A 20,203-nucleotide genomic window follows, 5' to 3' on the forward strand; every position below is an offset into this window, starting at 1 on the left:
GCAGGTTCACTGCATTATCAGTTCCACTGTAAATGGATGTTGGGATGTTGCTGCTTGTGTTGTTAGAGGCACTGTTAAAAATAGAGGAATGATGGATGTCCATGTTTTTTATCTGTAGAAAAGATGTAAGGCAAAACAAACCACTACAACCTTTTCACGAAGTAGTTGTTGCGAGAAAGATTGACTGAATTATCTACTTTGGGTGTATACATTCCTGAGGATAACAATGTAAAGAATTTTTAGGAAGACTTTTGTGTACTCTCCCAAATGCAACAATAGTATTTTAAGTAGGACAGATTTGTACAGGGTTTGTAGCTAGACAGGAAGAAAAGAAGATCCAATGTTTTGGAGACTTAAGAAGCTATAAATGTGTATATTTGTGCCAGGAATAGCTAGAGATAAGGGTCAGCTCAGAAAGTAAGCTGATGTTAGGGTAAAGGGAGGTGAACTGAAATCGCTCTTTATAAGAGATGGGGGGGGATGGAATGGGACTGTGTTTTGGTAATACTGAACATCATAAGGTTGTCCTCTTTTTCTTGCAGAATGGTATGGGGATCACTGCTAAAGTAATAAGAGTAGATAGTGTTACACTCTGATAACTTAAGAATGTGAAAATTTCAGTTATCATGATGTAACAAGAGAAGAAATAAAAACCATGTATAGATAACTAAGTAAGCAAGCTTGTTCCTAAGCAGATATCGTTTGAAAGTAATGCCTTTGAAAGTAATGAATACAAAAAATAAAAAGGAAGAAAAACATGCTTGCATCCAAGTGAAAAATATAGCTGAAATTGTTTGTTGAACTAAAAAAAAAAAGGGAGGGAATTTTATTACAGTGGTGATATGATAAAATAAGGTTAAGTAAAGCAAAGAAGATTAGTCATAGGATTTTGTATATGAGAGGCTAGTTTTTACACTTGAAATAAGAGATTAAAGATTCGAGTTAATTCTTAGAAAATTTGGAAAGGGGATTAATTTAGTATAGATGACATAGAGGTTAGCTTAAACAAAAACTAAAGCTCAAGGTCATAATTCCCAAATTGAGACTTTGTCACGTGTCAGTCGCATGCACACGGACTGCATAATGTTTTTGCAGAAAAACACCACTCTAATTGGTCAGTGAAATCGACTCCAACAAGGGGGGAAGAAAAGAAATTGAAGGTGCCGGTAGGGATCATCATATAAAATGGTTAGGAACCCCCCCCCCCCAGGAGGCTTTTTTCCTCAGAGTTTTTCTTCATATAGGTCTCACGCGGTTTTCTTGTGTGACGAGAGTTAGGAGTTTTCTCCATCCGACACAATTAGTAAACAAAGTGTGCGGGATTTCGATTCCGTGTTCCTATTGTAAGAAATGAGGGACGCCATTTAGTTAAAAAGAGAGAAGATAATGTCAGTGTGTTTCATCATCCAGTGATCGTAACGAGAGAAAGAAAATTCTATAAAGGAGTCAGTGCCCACGTTGTGAATTTCACAGCCATAGAATAGATGATCCTATGTATGTCCTTGATTGAAGAATGTAAGGTAAAGATTGTGAAAGCCCATCTTAGTGCCAAAAGAACTTAGGAGTGATAAGTTATAGAAGAGTTCATCCTAGGAAGGTAAAATATCAGAAAAAGGTAGAGACCAGTGTAGAAGACCCAAGTCAAAAGGTACTGTAAAATCTCGTGTCAGTTCAAATCATATGTAACTGTAGTCATTGTTCAATTACTGAACAGTTGAAAGGATTAATGAGAATTATACTAGGACTTTAATACATGTCAAACTAGAATAAAATGAGCTTGTTATTATTAATTAATACGTAATTCATGTGCCTAGAGATTTATGGATGTACATTGTATTTTAATTAAGAAAGTTTTAAAGGTCAAGATTGTGTATTAGCTCAGCAAAAGGATAAAATTTAATCCATATTGTCTTAGTGAGGAAATTCGAGTAACTGATTATATATGTCCTAGAAAATACAGAATTATAGCGTGATCAAACCAGTAAGGGGTTAGACAAAGGATCGACTAGTTCTAGAATTATACATGTTTATATGTATAGAATCTGTTATGGCGATATGATCACAAATTCTCATGTAGGATCTTAACCTAATAATTGTGTTTAGCTAGTGAAAATTTGTATTATATATTCTTAGTATTGAATTGAGTTTTATTTGATAAAGAATGAATTGTGCCATGTTTAAGAGTTCAATAAACTTTTGTTCATTGAAAACACAGTTGTCTGAGATTGCCACTCAATGCATCACTTGTAAAATGTACGAATCTAATAACCCGGGGGGGGGGGGGGGGAGGATTTGTTAAGTTATGAGATAAAGGTCACGTTGCATATTAGTTTCACACTCAGACATATTTTGGTAATTGCTCCTTGTTTTTGAATTTTATATCTTATACTAAATATCCTGAAAGGCACAGTATAAAACATATATTTAGGGACACTAAGGGGAGTAGAAGCTTGAATATTTGTATTTGGGTAAATCTCGTATATAAATAAGATTTGGACAAAGACAAGTAGAGTTTCACATGTAAGGATAGTTGAAAGCCTAATAATCGTAAATTGGGACACAGGAATAGCAAAGTTGGGATGCCTGAGCACTACAGAAGTTTGGTAAATGAGTAGGTATTACTTTGATCTCAACTTCGATATCTTTTGAGATGATATTGAATTTTGAGCACTGCAAGGGTTTGTTAAATGAGTAGGAATGGAGAATACTATCATCATCAAAACAGTGAGCAGCAAATGAGAGAAGGTCATTTATATGGTACAAAGGGAATAAGTAATAGAATAGTAAGGTTCTCTTGCATTGATAGAGAAATCCTAAGAGAGAGAGAGATAGCTATATACCACGATATGCTTGACCTACTAGAGAGAGAAAACTAGTGACAAAGGATGGAATGCAGACCATAAGATGGCAGTTTGCTGAGCAGTCCTATATACTATATTCATCAGATATTGTGAATATATCAAGTCCAACCAATAAGGGTATCTACAAATGTCCCAAGGTGGGTGATGCAGGCTATATCTGCTGTGGATCTAGAGTTAGTGGAATTCATATTGATAAGCCTTCATGTAATGGAAAATTTTATTAGTGACACTATTATTTTAGAGAGGATTTTTGAGAAGGTAACCCGAAGACTTATATTTATGCTATAGTGGAATTTGAACTTGCTTCCTTATAGACACTTGATGTTTTTAAAAGTGCTGTAGTAAAAAAAAAGAAACTATGGGAATTCCAAAAATGAATAAATCCTGTTTGTTATAAATTGTTCATTTTTTTTTTTTTTTTAATTTTTATTTTTGAATAATGTTTAAAATAGTAATATTGGTGTTGATTTGAAAAAGTATTTACTTGAAATTAGAATATAAATGTTAATTGGTGGAATTTCCTATATATATAAAGCTTTTTTCCCCCTAACTTTTTACAGGACCAGCACCAGACATTGTGACTAATCAGATCTATAGCCTTACAAAGAACATTTCAGAATATCACATATGCTCCAGTTTAGAATGCAACTTTTCAGAAATAGGCACTCAAGAGTTTACTGTCAATGGATCTACATTTACAGTTGAAGTAGTTGACTCTGTTGCTGATTATTTAGAACTCATGAAAGAAATATTTGACTTTGCATCTATTAAAGAACTTCTCTCTGGATCATTTAAAATTTTAATAGATGCTATGCATGGAGGTAATTTAAAGAAAATTTAATGAAATATTATTTAATAATCAAACATCCTTACTTTATTAAGATTTTGGTGCAGTACTCATAATGATAAATTTATTTATCATTTTTATCATATTTACCATTTTTGAGTTAAAATAACTTGAATTAAAATTGTCGGCTATGTTAAACTTTATATACTTCTGGATAACCTGTATATCAAAGTTATCCTCAGGAGTGTATACACTTCGCAAAATCTACTTTACCATAGCACTACATGTTTAGAAATTACATGGCCTATGCAGCTTTGACATTTTGTGGTGAAAATAAAAAATGTATATAATTACATCAGGTCTAGTCAGAAAAGCACAGGTTACAATTGCAGTTTGTCTTATTTTTCCTACAAGTCCTGTTGCTTTGTTATTCATTCTTTTCTGTAATTGTAGTGCCTCAAGAATACCCTAGAGGCCTGTTTTGTAGGTGTCTTTTCTTTTTTTTTCTTTTTTTTTTCTTTTTTTTTATATTTTTCTAACTTATTTGAACTCTAAATTATAATTTGCCTTTATATGGGGATAGGATTCTGTGTGCCTTATTAGAGAGAGGAGGAAGAGAGTCTTCTTGTTTACATCTTTTGATCCTCTTGTTTGAAAATTAATCCTCTAATTTTATCAACAAAATTACAGTTGAATGATTAACGTGAAGTTGACATAACTGCCATATGCAAACTGTAGCCTCGGGAGTGAGTGAGATGTGGGGGTCTAGAAATATATTGACAAGATTTTAGAATCGATTGTGTTTTACAAAGTTGGTGAAGCATCTGTTAATTTTTCTCGGTAGCTGGATGTAAAAGAATGAATGGAAAGGATATGCATTTCGAATCAATCAGTTCTATGGAATGTCTCTAGTATATGATCAGGAAAACCTGTTCCACATGGAAATAGTTTTTGAGTAAACAGATATGCATTTCTGATTTCCACTGTGTTAACAAATTCAACTATGTATAGTCAATTACACATTTAGTTTAGCTCTCATTCTTCTGGATGCACGAGTGTAGGGAGGCAATTGTTTAAAGCAAAGGTGGTTTGATGTGTGTGTGTGTGTGTGTGTGTATCGCCACATATTCTGAAGGAATGTGCCAGGGAGTTGACACCTGTCTTGACATATTTTTTTAATACGAGTCTTGCACTCAGTCAAGTCCCTAAGGAGTGGAAGGAGGGCAAGATTGTGTCACTTCATAAAGGAGGTGATCGAACCCAAGCATTAAACTGTAGGCCTATCTGTGTGTCAGGTGTTGTGGTGAAGCTGTTGGAGAAGCTTGTGAGAACTAGGATCCAGAGTTGTGTTGACAACAATGGTATTATCTTTGATGGACAGCATGGATTTGCTAAAGGGAGGTCATGTTTTAGTAATCTACTTACTTATTACAATAAAGTGACTGCTTCCTTGGACAGAGGAGAAGGATACACAGTTTTATACTTAGATTTTGCAAAGGCTTTTGATAGAGTACCTCATGAATTGATAATTAAACTAGAGCATATGGGGTTGGATATTAGATTAGTGCATTGGATTGGAGACTGGCTATCTGATAGGTATCAACAGTTGTGTATGGGGGGGCAATATCCAGGGGTCTGTTTTGGGGCCGTTACTATTTAACTTGTATATTAACGATATAGGTGAAGATTTGGATGGAGATATTCAGTTGTTTGCAGATGATGCAAAGTTGGGACGAACCATGAAGAGTAGTGAAGATGTTGTGGCCTTACAAGAAGACTTGAATAAATTGAGTGATTGGCCATGGAAATGGAGATTTGGTTCAATGTTGCAAAATGTAATGTTTTAAAATTTGGAAAACAAAGATGGGATACAGAATTTATGCTTAGTGAGGATATATTGTTGGAGGTGGAAAAAATAAGAGATCTGAGGGTGATAGTGGTTAAGGATCTGAAATTTAGGGACACATAACCAAAATTGTGAAGACAACACAAAGGCTTCTGGGAATGATGTGGAGGACATTGACTTGTAGAAGTAGGGAGATTCTTCTTCCGTTGTATAAGGCTTTGATTAGGCCACACATGGACTATTGTGCCCAGATTTGGTCACCTGGTTTTCAGAACAATGAAGAGATGTTGGAAAGAGTCTAAAGGCGATTGACTAAAGTTGTTTCTGTCCTCTGGAATGTTGAGTATGAGGAAAGATTGAGAAGATGTTATTTGCAGAGTCTGGTGGAGAGGAGGAAGTGGGGAGATATGATTGAGACCTACAAGTTGGTAAGGGGTTGTTTTAGGATCAATGCTGGAGATTTTTTACAGAAAATAGTGGGAGATCATGGGAGAACCAGAGGTCATCCCTGGAAACTGTATAAAGAGGGAGTGAGAGGCAGGTTTTTTTCATGCAAAGTTGTTAATGATTGGAATGCCTTGCCTGAGAGTGTGGTGTCTGCAAGGAGTTTGAATGTGTTCAAGGCATGGTATGATGATCTGTGTGTGTGATAAAAGGACCTCCCAGATGAGTCTTTGACTCCATGAGGTCTTGAGGTAATAATAATAATAATGTGTGTGTGTGTGTGTGTGTGTATATATTATCAATTTTTCTACTTTTTTTTTATTAAACTTATATGTGGTACGGCACATATATGGTCTTCTTATAATCGTTGATGATCTGATATTTTTTATTTACATTGGGATTTTTTTTTATTATCTACTGATATCGTTTTCAAAAACGTTTAACTTGGTAAAATATCAATTCTGTTTTGAGATCATTCTCATTGGAGCAAATTGTTCTCTTTATAAAGCTTTTTTGTGTCAAGTGAAAAGAATTGGTATGTGTTGGCTGGTGTGTTTATAGATTTGCAATATGCTAAACAGCCTGATGGAAAGCTAGTTATTGTAACAAAGAAACAAGAACTTAAGCAGTCAGTGACTCAAAGTCATCCACATTTTTAATTTGTCATGGTGAACTGTCACTTTAACAGAGGTCCAAATTTTGCCACTGCACCTTGCTCTTTTTATAAGTTAGATATGATTTTCCGGAGGTTTAAGATCCCTTGCACATTACATATAATTAGCTGGACTCTTACAACATACTAAATTAAATCTTGAAACCTGTTTCAAAGACGTCTGACTTTTACTTATTAGAAATACTTATTATAAAGGCTGACAGAGCTGATGTCACATCATTGTCATCAGCCATTTTCTGTCCACTGCTGGACAAAGGCCTCCCTCAAAGTCTTCCATTCAATTCTATCTTGAGATTTTCTATGTCACTGAATTTCAGCGATCTCTTTAATCTCAACCTCCAATGTCTATGGTCTTTCATATCACTGTTTCCATCTGTGGGATTCCAACTTTGTCCATTTTTGAGTGTTACTTCTTGTAGTATGATTTGCTCATTGCCTATTATATGATCTGTTAATGGCTGTTATAATGTCTCTCAACTTAGTCTGAGCTCTGATCCAAATATTGTACTTTCTATTTAAAATAGTAATATCGAGTAATGTTAGTGCTGGTAGAATGGCCGACACAAGGATTGTTATGTTTGTACACAAATGTAAGGAGTATTCAAAACGAGAGCTGAGTCTGTTGCATTGATCGAGTCAGTATGTTGAAAGATAATTGGAATAAGTGAAACTTGGTTTTATGAGGAGGATGCGATGTCAGGAATAGAAATAAAAGGTATATATAATTTTCTGGAAGGATAGAAATGTGAAAAGGAAAAAAGAAAAAAAAAAAAAAACCTCAGGAGTGGAGGGAAAGTACTCTTGTCCCCATCTACAAGGGTAAAGGGGATGCACAAGACTAAGAATTACAGAGGAATAAAGTTGATGTCCCACACAACAAAAATCCTAGAAAGGGTTCTTGATGGAAGATTGAGGAAGGAGGTGGAGATTGCAAAGGGAGAAGGAGTTTTGGCTTCATGCCTGGTCGTTCAACAACAGATGCAGATGCTATCTTTGGGTTATAGCAGACTATGGAAAAGTTTCAAGAGAAACAACGGGAGCTACATCTGGTGTTTATTGATCTGGAGAAAGCATACGATAGAGTGCCAAGGCAAGAAATCTGGAGGTGTCTGAGGGAGAAGAAGGTACCGGAGAAATATATCAGGTTGGTTCAGGAGATGTATAGAAATGTGAAGACAAGAGTTTGGACCAGCCTGGGAGAGACAGGAAGTTTTCAAGTGACAGTTGGCTTGCATCAAGGGTCAGCATTGAGTCTGTTCCTGTATAATATTGTGATGGGGGATGGTGACAGAGGAGGTGAGAGAAGACGTGCCTTGAACAATGTTGTATTGCAGATGACATCGTGCTGTGTGCTGAATCAAGAGAAGACGTGGCATCTAAACTGGAAAGTACTGGAGGAGAGAGGTATGAAACTGAGCAGAAGTAAGACAGAGAATATGTGTTGCAAAGTGGATGGCAGCTAGGAGACAGCTCTGGAGCTGGAAGGAAATGTCATCAGGAAGGTTAGGACTTTAGATTCTTAGGTTCAGCAGTGGAAGAGGATAGAGAGGCTGAGAAGGAAGTGGGATGCAGGATACAAGCATAATGGAGGAACTGGAGAGAGAGAGAGAGAGAGAGAGAGAGAGATGGCTAGAGTGCTATGCGATAAGAGGGTGCCGATCAATCTAAAAGGCAAAATCTATAGGACAGTAATGAGACCAGCTATGACGTGTGTGCTATGGAAACTGTGGCCCTGAGGAAAAATAACATCGGCAGGATGGAGGTAGCAAAGATGAGAATGCTTAGGTGGATGTGTTGTGTGACCAGAAAGATTGTCTGCGAATTAACCATGTTAGGGGAATGGTGAAAGTTACGAACTTAAGAGCAAAGATATAGAGGCAAGGTTGAGATGGTTTGGTCATGTGAAGAGGAGGAAGGACGAATGAGTGGGAATTAAGGTCATGCAGATGGATGTGCAGGGGAGGAGAAAGTGTGGGCAGCCGAAGAAGAGATGGAGGGAGCTGGTGGAGGAGAACTTGAGGATGAAGAACTTGGATGTGGTTACAGCTTAAGGCAGGAGGATGTGGAAGAGACTTGCCAAAAACAGCGACCCTACTTCAGTGGGACAAGCTGCAGAAGCAGCAGCTAGAAATGTGAAAAGAGGAGGGGAGGGGGGGGGGGAGCTGTTAATGATTGCAGAGGAATTGTGTCCACAAAGCTGGAAGTTAATAATGCATGCACAAATTTTGAATCTGTGTGGTGTGAAGTTTAAATAAACAGGCTAGTATATCTGATAGAATGCTGTTATAGGTCAGTGGATGCAGAGAATACTGATTGTGAAATGTTTAGGTAAATTAGTTGGGCATATAAAAAGAAAGGTGATAGGATACTTTAATTACTGGAATATAGAATAGATGGAGGAGAAAGTGTATGGGAACAGTGAGAGAGTGAGTTTATTGAATTTCCGAGAGATAAATAACTTAAGTAGCATGTGACAGAAGCAACTAGAGGCTTTAGTGTTTTAGATTTGGTGAAAACGTTGCAAGATGTAGTTGTTAATGAGGTGTTAACACTGCCACCAGTTGGTGAGAGTGATCATGAGGTGCTTGTTTGGGAAGTGATAAAACAAGAAAAAGTTTCTGCCAAAAATGGATGTATGTAGAAGTATAAAGTGGGTGATCATAGAAAGCTCTGTAGTCTGTTAGCATCAGTACATTGGGTAGATGAGTAGAGCATAAAGATGTTAACATGGAAACTCAGAAGGCAGCATCTGACAAGAGAAATGTATAACTGCATACTAAGGGTTAAGCAAGTAAATAGAGTAAGAGTGAAATGGATGAACAGTGAAATCAAGCAAACTGTGCTGGAAAAGAAAATGTTATGGAGAAGGTACAAGACAATTAGTGGTAATCAGATCCATGAAGAGTATAAAGTGCAGGCTAGAAAGGTGACGAGCATGGTAAAGAAAGAAAAGGTGCAGTATGAGAGGAGATTGACTGGTCTGGCCATGGTTAACTCAAGGGAATTTTTCTGCTATATGGCAAGCAAGAGAAAGGATAATTATCGCAGGTTGACAGTGGTGGACAGTCATGGCAGTAGAATAACAGTTGTGAAGGATATAAGAGAATTATTGAATGAGCACTTTATCAGTGTATATCATACAGGTGTAATGATGCGGTGCAATATATATATATACAGTCATCCCTCGACTTGCATCCAGGTTTTGTTCCATCCAGCAGGAAGTAAGTCGATACATTAAATCAATAGAGTTATAGGGGTTAGGGACTTAATTTTAATAAGTATACTGTCATTTTAATTTTTAAACCTTATTATAAAACTGTACTGTGTGTTAGTGCCACTATAAAACAGGGAGACTAATCATCCACAATCAGGCTGTGGTTCTTCTGGTGTAAGTTTTGTTTTTTTTTGATGAAAATGTCCAATGTGCTTTGCTTATTCCTCTTCTTCTTCTCATCATAAATTTGTTTTCATAGCAAGCAAACGCATCATGTATTTTCATTACTGTTATTAAGTAGAGTTCAACATTGGGGTTCCAGTGTTCTCAAAATGTCTGAAGACATTTTGAGAACATCGCTATCTGCAAAGAACATTTCTGCAAGATCCTTCACTGTAAATTGTTTAATTACCTCTTCTGTTTCTCTTTTACCCTCTTCCTTTTCTCGTTTTTCCTCTTCTGCAACACTTGTTCCTCCTGTTCGACCAATTCTTCGTTGGTCAACTCTTCAGGAGAACTTTTTATGAGTTGAATTATGTTGTCATCATTCACTTTGAGATGCAGATTGTTTGCTAGGCCCGCTATTACATACTTCCAAAATCATGCACAAACCTTTTTTAATGTCTTTTTCCATATGCCACCCATATATCATTGAGAGATTACTTCGTCCCAAGCCACAGCAATATTTTTAATAGTATAATAAATATTGAATGTTTTTCAGAATTGCATGAGAGCCTGGTCATTTCCTTCAGTAGCAGAAATGGCTTGTGAAAAAGTTATCCTTAGATAATAAGCCTTAAACACTGCAAGAACTCCCTGATCCATCAGTTGGATCAATGAAGCAGTGTTTGGAGGGAGAAACATGCCCTTGAACTTGGTGAAGATCACCACTATAAGACGGATGACTTGGAGCATTATCTAAAATTAATGAAATTTTAAATTCTACATTTTCTTTCACACAATATATTTTTATTTCACTTGCATAAAAGTTGATTAAGGCATCCTCAAACAATTTTTGAGTCATCCACGACTTCTTATTGCTTCGATAATGAGCTGGGAGTATGCTTCCTAATGTTTTTGAAGATTCGTGGATTCTCACTGTGCCATATCACAAAGTTTTAGTTTATATCCAGCCACATTACCTTTAACAGAATTGTAATATGGGCATTAAGAGCTTTGAAACTAGGTATAGATTTTAGCTTTTTTGGGGATGAATGTCCATTTGGGCATTTTTTTTCCGAAACGAGGATGTCTCATCCATATTAAATATTTGCTGTGGCAAATAATTTTCATCCGTAATAATTTTATCCAATTTTTCCACAAACTCCTTGGCAGCCTTTTCAGCACTTGCAGATTCCCATACATTATGTAGTGCAAAACGCTGCTTGAATCTCATGAACCAACAGGAAGAAGCATGAAGAAGCATTGAATTTAGTCATAATCGGGTTCTGCTTTCTCCTTCAACTTGTTAAAGAAACTTAGCGGTTATGGTCACAGTGCCAATGGGTATGGGCTTTTGGTTCAGGTCCTCTATCCATGATGCAAGTAGCTTCACCATATCAACGATAGGACCTTGTCGTTGCTTCATCACTATTGTCGATTTAATGGAAGCAGATCTTTTCACATACTCTACAATTTTATCCTTATTTTTCAAAATGGTTGTCACTGTAGAATAAAGCCATCCAAATTCATGTGCAATCACGTTGATGGGCTTACCAGCTTCATGTAGCTTCATAACTTGCAGCTTCGTTTCAAGATCAATTGCTCGCCTCTTTTTCTGTGATTCTTCACTAGGTTTTTTGATTATGCGTGTAGGGGCCATGTTGCACAAAACAGCGTGAAATATTTAACGATAAATACACAAATAACTCATTTCTCAAACACAAAATCACAGAGGAACCGTTGAAGACACATGCCGACTGCCGAGGGAGGTTGCCGCTGTGCATGCTTTACTTTATGCTCGTTTGTGTCTTGTTTGAAAGTATAGCTGAAAATGTGTTTTATTCCCTTATGGGATCACGGACGTATCTTCGAGAGGATGTAACTCAAATGAATGCAAGTCAATGAATGACTGTATATATATATATAGAGAGAGAAGGGAGACAAGTATTAGGAGAATTGGAAGTGAAAGAATCAGAGGTCTATCAGATGTTGGTTGGCTTAGATGCTAATAAGGCTGTGGGAATGGATGACATCACCACGTATCCTTAAGGAATGTGCACCAGTTGGCTATACCCTTGACCTGGTTATTTAATGAAAGTCTTGCAGTGGGTAAGATTCCTAAGGAGTGGAAAGAAGGCAAAATAGTACCACTCCTCAGGCATAGTTCTAGGACAAGTTTTCAATTATAGACCAGTCTGTATGACTGTGGTTGTGGTCAAAGTGCTGGAGAGATTGGTTAGGAATAGAATACAGGATTGGATTGATGGACATAGCATACTTTATGATGGTCAGCATGGATTTGTAAAAGGTAGGTCTTGTTTTAGCAATTTGTTTGCATTTTATGATAGTAACGGATGTGTTAGATATGGGAGAATCATATAGTGATATTCTTGGACTTTGCGAAAGCGTTTGATAGATTACCACATAATGAAGTTGGTGTACGAGCTGCAGAGGATGGGAATAGATGGTATAGTGGTTAGATGGATCGAAGATTGGCTCTCTGAATGATACAACAAGTTGTGTATGATAGAGCAGTGTCTCAAAAAAAAAAGGAGGGTATCCATTGGGGTTCCCCAGGGTTCTGTTCTTGGGCCCCCTTCTGTTTAACTTGTTTGTAAACGATACATCATGTGGACTGATTGAGTATTTTCAGTTGTTTGCTGATGATACAAAGTTGGGAAGAATTATAAGTAGTACTGCTGATGTTAATTCCCTTTAGGAAGGTTTGAATAGACTTTTATCTTGGACATAGGAGAGGAGTTGTAGTTTTAATATCAATAAGTGCAAGATGTTGCATTTTGTAGTGCAGAAATATAAGACTGTGTACTATATTGACAGTGCCATACAGCAGTAAGTGGATGAGATTAGAGATTTGGGAGTGATGGTTGATAGTAGACTGAAGTTTAGAAGGCATATTGCTAGTGTTGCAAAGGCTGCACATAGTGCTGCTATGATAAGAAGTGTGCTAACATGTAGGGATCAGGAAGTGGTTGTGCCACTGTATAAAGTACTGGTTAGACCACACTTGGACTATTGTACTCCTAGGGGAAGGGAGTTCATAATTGACAGCACCATGTCTATCTAGAGGAATGGTTCATAACCTTTTTTGCCTAGCACTCCTTTCAACTATTTGTACAAATCGGGTCACCTTGTTTTCAGTGTGATCTGGAGATATTGGAGAGGGTCCAGAAGTCAAGTGACAAAGACAATATCAGGACTTTGGACTGCTGGCTATGGAGAGAGGTTGAAAAAATATGAATTGCAGAGTTTAGTGGATAGGAGAAAAAGAGGTGATGTGATAGAGACATTTAAGTTAGCAAGAGGATTTTATCGGATTAATCCAGATGAGATTATGAAGAGTCGAAGGCGAGTGGAGAAAAACTAGAGTTCATCCCTTTAAGTTATGTAAGAGTGTGGTGAAGACGGGTGTGAGGATTAGATTTTTTTTACATAGAGAATTGTCAGTGAATGGAACATATTACCAGAATGTGTTGTTAATGTAAGGAGTGTTAAGGATTTTAAGATTTGGTATGATAAATATGTTGTCAGTTGAATGAACCTCTCACAATGAGTCACTCCATGGAGAGTGCAAATAATAATAATAATACCTTTATACAACTGCAGGTAGTTCAAACATTCATTTTCTTTTCTGAAGTTTTCAGGACTTGAAACTAACAGATATGAATTTGGTGGTATTCTTTAGCAACTTTCAATTAACTTATTACTAAATGAATTGGTTACTTTTATTATTATTGCATTCAAGTGTACAACTCCCCTGTCTTATTCTTTCTTTCTTCTACATTACACTAACTTTATAGTTTTATTGGATAACATACTTTAATCATGTATTGTGTAGAGTATTCTGCTGTTTTTTTAATAAATGAATGAAATGGAAGTGTTGCAAAGAATGTTACTTCAAAGAATATAAGCAGAAACAACGTAACTTTATTTTCCATCCATATAAGGGGGACACAACGTGAGAAAGGTGGATGCTCCAAGAGGAGGTGAGAGCATGTGTAGACAGGAAAGGAATGGGATGATGTAGGATCAAGAGGAAACAATTGGAATTGAAAAGGGTTCTAAAATGAATAAGCAGAAAGGGAAATGGCCCCAGTCGAGCATGGAGAGATCACATTGAGTGAGTGGTATCAGTGTAGCTGTAGATCCAGAAATGAACTGTTGTGTTTGTATACAAATGCTAGAAGTATGAGAAACAAAGCAGATGAAATGGTTGCACTAATTGCGTCTGTTCACCCAAAGATTGTCAGAATAAGTGAGACATGGTTGGAAGAGGATGACATCCTGACAGGAATAGAGATGGAAGGGTATGATGTGTTTTGTGAGGGAGGGGGAGTGCTATTGATGATAGAGAAAGAGTTATGTTCATACAAAGTAAAGATGCAAGAGGGAAATAGTGCCAGTGGTTTTGAGGCAGTATGGCGTGAGATAGAGGTGAATGGAATCAAATACTTGGTTGGATGTTGTTATAGACCATCATCATCATCATCATCAAATTCCTGCCATGTACCCTCAAGGTGTGTACAGGATATGACAGTACTACATGAAAAAATTACATCATTACTAACTTCCTATCTACAATTTTCCTCCAAATCAGTCTGTTACTTGTCAACACTCCAACATTATCAGATCTTATATTTCTATCATCTAAGGCACTTTGTACCGTATCAATCCACCTATATCTTGGTCTTCCTCTGGGTCGTTTTCCTGCCAACCTGGCAGAGAACACTTGTTTTGCTAATCTTTCCTCTCCCATTCTATTTAAGTGACCATACCATCTGAGATTAGCTCTGCTAACGCATTCCTGGATGCTGACAATGTCAAGTTCTTTTCTAATATCCTCATTTTTAATATGATATTGCCATTGATGCCATCTGTTCACGCCTCTAATCTTTCTCAGGACTCTCATATCTGCGGTCTCTAGTCTTTGGTCAAGTGTTTTACTTCTGACCCAGCTCTCAGATCCATAAGTTAAAATTGGTTTGAACACAGTCTTGTATACAGCTAATTTAGTGTTCCGACTAATTTCTTTCTTATTCCATATGAATTTATTCAATTGACTTCCCACGATACCAGCTTTGCTGATTCTGTTGTCTATTTCTATATTTAGTTTACCATCTTCAGTAAAAATTGTGCCTAAGTAGCTGAAATGGTTTACTTGTTCCACAGGTTCCCCATTCACAACACAGTTGACATTTTCAATGATTCTGCCTATTTTCATTGTCTTTGTCTTTTTATTGCTGACCTTCATACCATATCTATTACAACAGCAATTGAATTTAGTCAGAGAATCTTGCAGACTTGTAGCGGATTTATTTAGAAGTATAACATCATCCGCATAAAGCAAAGAGCTGACATTAACATCTCCAATTTTGATATCAGGTTTAATACCACATTCCTTCATAATGTGATCCATATAGATAATGAATAACAGAGGGGATAATGTACATCCTTGTCTCACACCAGATTTAACATTAAACCATCTTCCTGTACTTCCTTCAATTCTAACTGCTGACTCACAACTCAAATAAAGACTAAGTATTGCTTGATATAATGCCCCATTGACACCATATAACTGCAGCGTATTGAATAGCTTCTCTCTTGGCACCTTATCATATGCCTTTTCCAAATCGACAAAACTTAAATACAGATCTTTGTTATATTCCCATGCTTTCTCGACTATTTGTCGTAAAGTGAAGATCTGATCCTGACAGCCTCTATTTGCCCTGAATCCAGCTTGTTCTTCACCAAGCTTTTCTTCCACAATTCTTCTCAACCGTTTCTCAAGTATACTTGCATAGATCTTACCAGGAACACTAAGTAGGGAAATACCTCTGTAATTCTCACATTCAGTTTTATTTCCCTTTTTATATATGGGTACTATGAGAGCTCTACTCCAATCATTGGGAATTCGTCCCTCCGTCCAGGCTTTCTGAACTATGCAGTGCAGCCACTGTAAGACTCTTATACCACCATACTTTAGCATTTCTTGTCGAATATCATCTACTCCTGCTGCCTTTCCACATTTCAAGCCTTTGATGGCTTTTTCTACTTCAAGTATGGATATGTATTCCTGACTGCATGCCTGGTCAGTGTTTTTTATCACTGTGCTGTCATCACTGCTTGTTTCATTTAGCAGTTTTTCAAAGTAATTACTCCATACTTCAAGGATATCTTTTTCTCCTGTTTTCATTTCACCTTTATCATCTCTAATTCCTTTTACAGCACTCTTTCCTCCATTCCTAAGCTTCTTCAACAACCTCCAGAATATTTTGCCACCTTCTTGATATTTATTTTCTATATTCTTGCCAAAGTCCTCCCATGACTTTTGTTTAGCTAGTTTTACACTCTATTTAGCTTTCTTACATTTGTCTCTGTATTCTGTAAGAGTAAAAGCTGACTTATTTGCCAGGAACTTTTGATATGCTTTCTTCTTTTCCTTCACTGCCTCTTTAACTTCCTGTGTCCACCAGGGAGTTCTGATTTTTTTATCCTTGCACACAACCTCACCACATGCCTCTCTGGCAGAATCAATCAATGTTTCCTTCAGAGTTTGCCACTGACTCTCCAAGGTTTGATTCCTGTTCTCAAACTCTTTCATTTTCTTTTCAATAATATTTCTGTATTTTAGTCTACAGTTCATATCTGAGAGCTGCTCAACTTTTATTCGCTTTAAAACTTTCTTACATGTTATTCTTTTCAATATGAAATTCAATTTTATCCTGCTCAAGACTAAATAGTGATCACTTCCAATTTCAAATCCTCTGTACACTCTGGTGTCCTGCACCAGGGAGAAAACATCACTATCAACAATAACATAGTCAATGAGACTTTTCTTATTCCTAGCCTCTTCTCTCTATGTGAATTTGTGCACATTTTTATGTTGGAACATGGTGTTAGTAATAACCAGTCCATGTCCTGAGCAGAAATCCAACAGATATTTGCCATTATTATTAGCTTTGCTCTTTTCTCCAAATTTTCCAAAAATATTTATGTATGTCTCACAATCATTTCCTACTCTACTATTTAGATCCCCAACAAGGACCAACTTTTCCTTTTTCATTGTGTCAGTTGCTTTTTCTAAAGCCTCAAAAAATTCCTCCACTTCTACCTTAGTAGAACCTTCTGTGGGACCATAGGCACAAATAAGTCTCATTGTCCAGTTTCCCATTCTCATATTTGCCCACATTACTCTACTTGAGACTGACTGCCATTCAAGAAGATTAGCCTCGTATTTTGTGTTGAATACTATGGCTACTCCTTCTTTTCCTTGATTGTCATTGCCTGAATATAACATTTTGTATTTATTGCTCAGAAAGATCTCACCAGTTTTGGTCTTTTTTTGTTTCAGTCACCCCTATTATGTCGATCTGGTACTTATCTAATTCCTCAGCTAGCTCCATTTCTTTGCCATTCAGGCTTCTTACGTTGATAGTACCGATCTTTAACTCTGGTGATGTTGAGTTGGGGTTTGTTTTCAGATTTGTTCCAGTAGCTGACTTTTCGCTGTTCGCCCTGGTTCCCTGGCGAAAACAACGGGGGCCTTGTTTAACCGGGCGACGCCCCAGCCGGCATGAAATTTTGTCATGTTGTACCATCATTTTTTATTTTGGTTTAACCAATAAGAATACAATTTGGTCGGCTAAATCCCAAATTGCCAGCCCATCCTCGTTCGTTCAGTATCAAAGTAGATACCCAACAGGGTGCACCACGAGAAGGTGAGGATTGGACATTAGGTCAGAAGCCCTGGTCGGTTCTCCGCATTCCTTTAAAGGCTATGTGGAGGTCTCCTCTCAGTTATACAGCTTTGACCCTTAAGCACCCCTTTATTGTTATAGACCAGGTAATGTATAATCAAATTAGCCAAGCAAATAAGAAACAGTGATCATTATGGGTGATTTTAATTATGGCAGTATAGACTGGAATGATGAGATAGCAACTGGAAGTAAAGAAAATGAGTTTCTTGAGTTTTTGAGGGATAACTACCTCAGAGACAGTATGTTACAGAGGGCACACGAGGATTGAAGGTCTTGGATTTGGTCATCTCATCAGAGGAGGTAATTATAAATGAGGTGTCAAATCATCCACCAATTGGCGAGAGTGACCATGAGGTGATTACTTGGGTGGTTGCCAGCAGTGCTTTTCTCACAGTGTGAGGACCTCTGTGAGAAAAGGGTCTATGTGGAACTACAAGGGGGGGGGGGTGATTATGAAGAGCTCAGGAGACAGCTTGAGGGTGTAGCATGGAATAAGGAGTTAGCTGGAAAAGAGATCAATGCAGCTTGTGGGATTTTTTCAAAAACTATCTAGTAGATGCAGCGTCTAAATGTATTCCAAGGGTGAGAAGGTTAAATAAGGTAGGTGTAAGATGGATGAATAAAGAGATTAAGCATGCAATACAGAGAAAAAGGGCATTGTGGAGGCAGCATAAGAGAAGTGGAAATAACGAATTCCATGAGATCTACAAAGACCAGTCAAGGAGGGTGATTTGGGTGATGAGGGTAGCTAAAGAGAGGTATGAACAACAGTCAGCTAATGAAGCCAAAATGAATCCTAAGCTGTTCTTTTGATATGTAGCCAGCAAAAGAACGAATGATTATGGAAGGATGACATTGATTGGAGAAAATGGTTTATAGACAGCTGTTGTTGCAGAATGTGTGGTGGAGATACTTAATGAACAGTTCATAAAGGTCTTTCAATCTTGTGAATGTGACTTCACGGAGAGATTGAGAGCAGTGGATGATGGGGAGGAGAGACTGACTGTATAAGTTTTTCCATTGTATAAGGCTTTGATTAGGCCACACATGGACTATTGTGCCCAGATTTGGTCACTGGGTTTTCAGAAGGATGAAGAGATGTTGGAAAGGGTCCAAAAGCAACTGACTAAGATAGTTTTTGACCTCTGGAATGTTGAGTATGAGGAAAGATTGAGATGTAATTTGCAGAGTCTGATGGACAGGAGGAAGAGGGGAGATATGATAGAAACCTACAAGTTGGTAAGGGGTTGTTATAGGATCAGTGCTGGAGAAGTTCTGCAGAAAATAGTGGGAGATTGGGGGAGAACCAGAGGTCATCCTTGGAAACTGTATAAAGAGGGTGTGAGTAGGGGAGTGAGAGGCAGGTTTTTTTCGTGTAGAGTTGTAAATGATTGGAATGCCTTGCCTGAGAGTGTAGTGTCTGCAAGGAGTTTGAGTGTGTTTAAAACATGGTATGATGAACTGTGTGTGATAAAAGGACCTCCCAGATGGGTCTTTGACTCCATGAGGTCTTGGGGTAATAATAATAATAATCTGTATTCAGCTACTAAAACCAAAGCTTACTGTGTTATTTTTCAGAGAGATGACTGTGTGTGTGGGGGGTCAAGTGTATGCTGAATTAGCAGGTTCTCTATCTTACTTCTTCCACCTTAGGTCTCACACCTGTTGCAACAGTTTCTTTCCACTGTTTTCTTCCAACTTTGACTTCCTTACAAGACCTCTCGTTTATGTATCACCCATTATCCGATTGTGATTCTTCTGTATCTGTCTGGTAGGTTCCTCTCACCAATTTAAACATCTGAATCATATCACCTTTCCTTTTATCCACCATGCACTGAAGGACACATTCTCTTAATTATAATTTCTGTTACTCATTTCAAGTTATATTTCAGTTTAGCATACTTCTACATGCATATAAAGAATGATAACACAGTCCAACACAATTTTAGCTGACTTTTTTATGAGACTTGTTTTTTACTAATTTGGGTGCGCTGATTTCAAATATCAAACCCATTTTTCTCTGTCATGTCAGGTTTTTCCTCTATGGCATTTTCTTTTTGCTAATTTGTAAATTTTTGATAGTTTTAAGGAGGTGGTACTATTTAGAGGATCAAAAAAAATCCATTTCTTAATATTATTTTCTGAAAGTATGTACTTTTAAAAATCTGTTCCTAACTTTTTATCAAGAAATTCGAAAAATTCCCGAAGATATAGCCTATTATTCAAAGCGGTGCGCAGATCAGAATTGGAACGCTCACCGCTCTCGCTTGTTAGTAAACGAATTAATGCGTAAGAACCTGCAACGGCACGTACTGGTGCTTTGAATGCTAGAGAGGCCGATAATTAGATACATAACTACTTAACAATATTCATATCGATACAAAATTAATAACGGAAAAAACTCGCGTACAAAGATTATTTAACAGTATAATTTTCGCCTG

General features: G+C 37.2%; 1 protein-coding gene across 1 annotated transcript in view; it reads left to right on the forward strand.

Annotated features, from left to right (window-relative positions):
* Pgm1 (phosphoglucose mutase 1) overlaps positions 1-20,203 on the forward strand; it is a 359,120-nt gene that overhangs the window by 150,784 nt on the left and 188,133 nt on the right. Inside the window, exon 3 of the mRNA XM_090410682.1 lies at positions 3,422-3,682. Within this exon, the coding sequence (XP_090266808.1) occupies positions 3,422-3,682 (261 nt within the window). The remainder of the gene's footprint in view (positions 1-3,421; positions 3,683-20,203) is intronic.

This window comes from Typopeltis vanoorti, chromosome 20 (assembly GCF_054136105.1).
Source record: "Typopeltis vanoorti isolate ZY-2024b chromosome 20, IOZ_Tvanoo_1.0, whole genome shotgun sequence".
Classification (NCBI taxonomy): domain Eukaryota; kingdom Metazoa; phylum Arthropoda; class Arachnida; order Uropygi; family Thelyphonidae; genus Typopeltis; species Typopeltis vanoorti.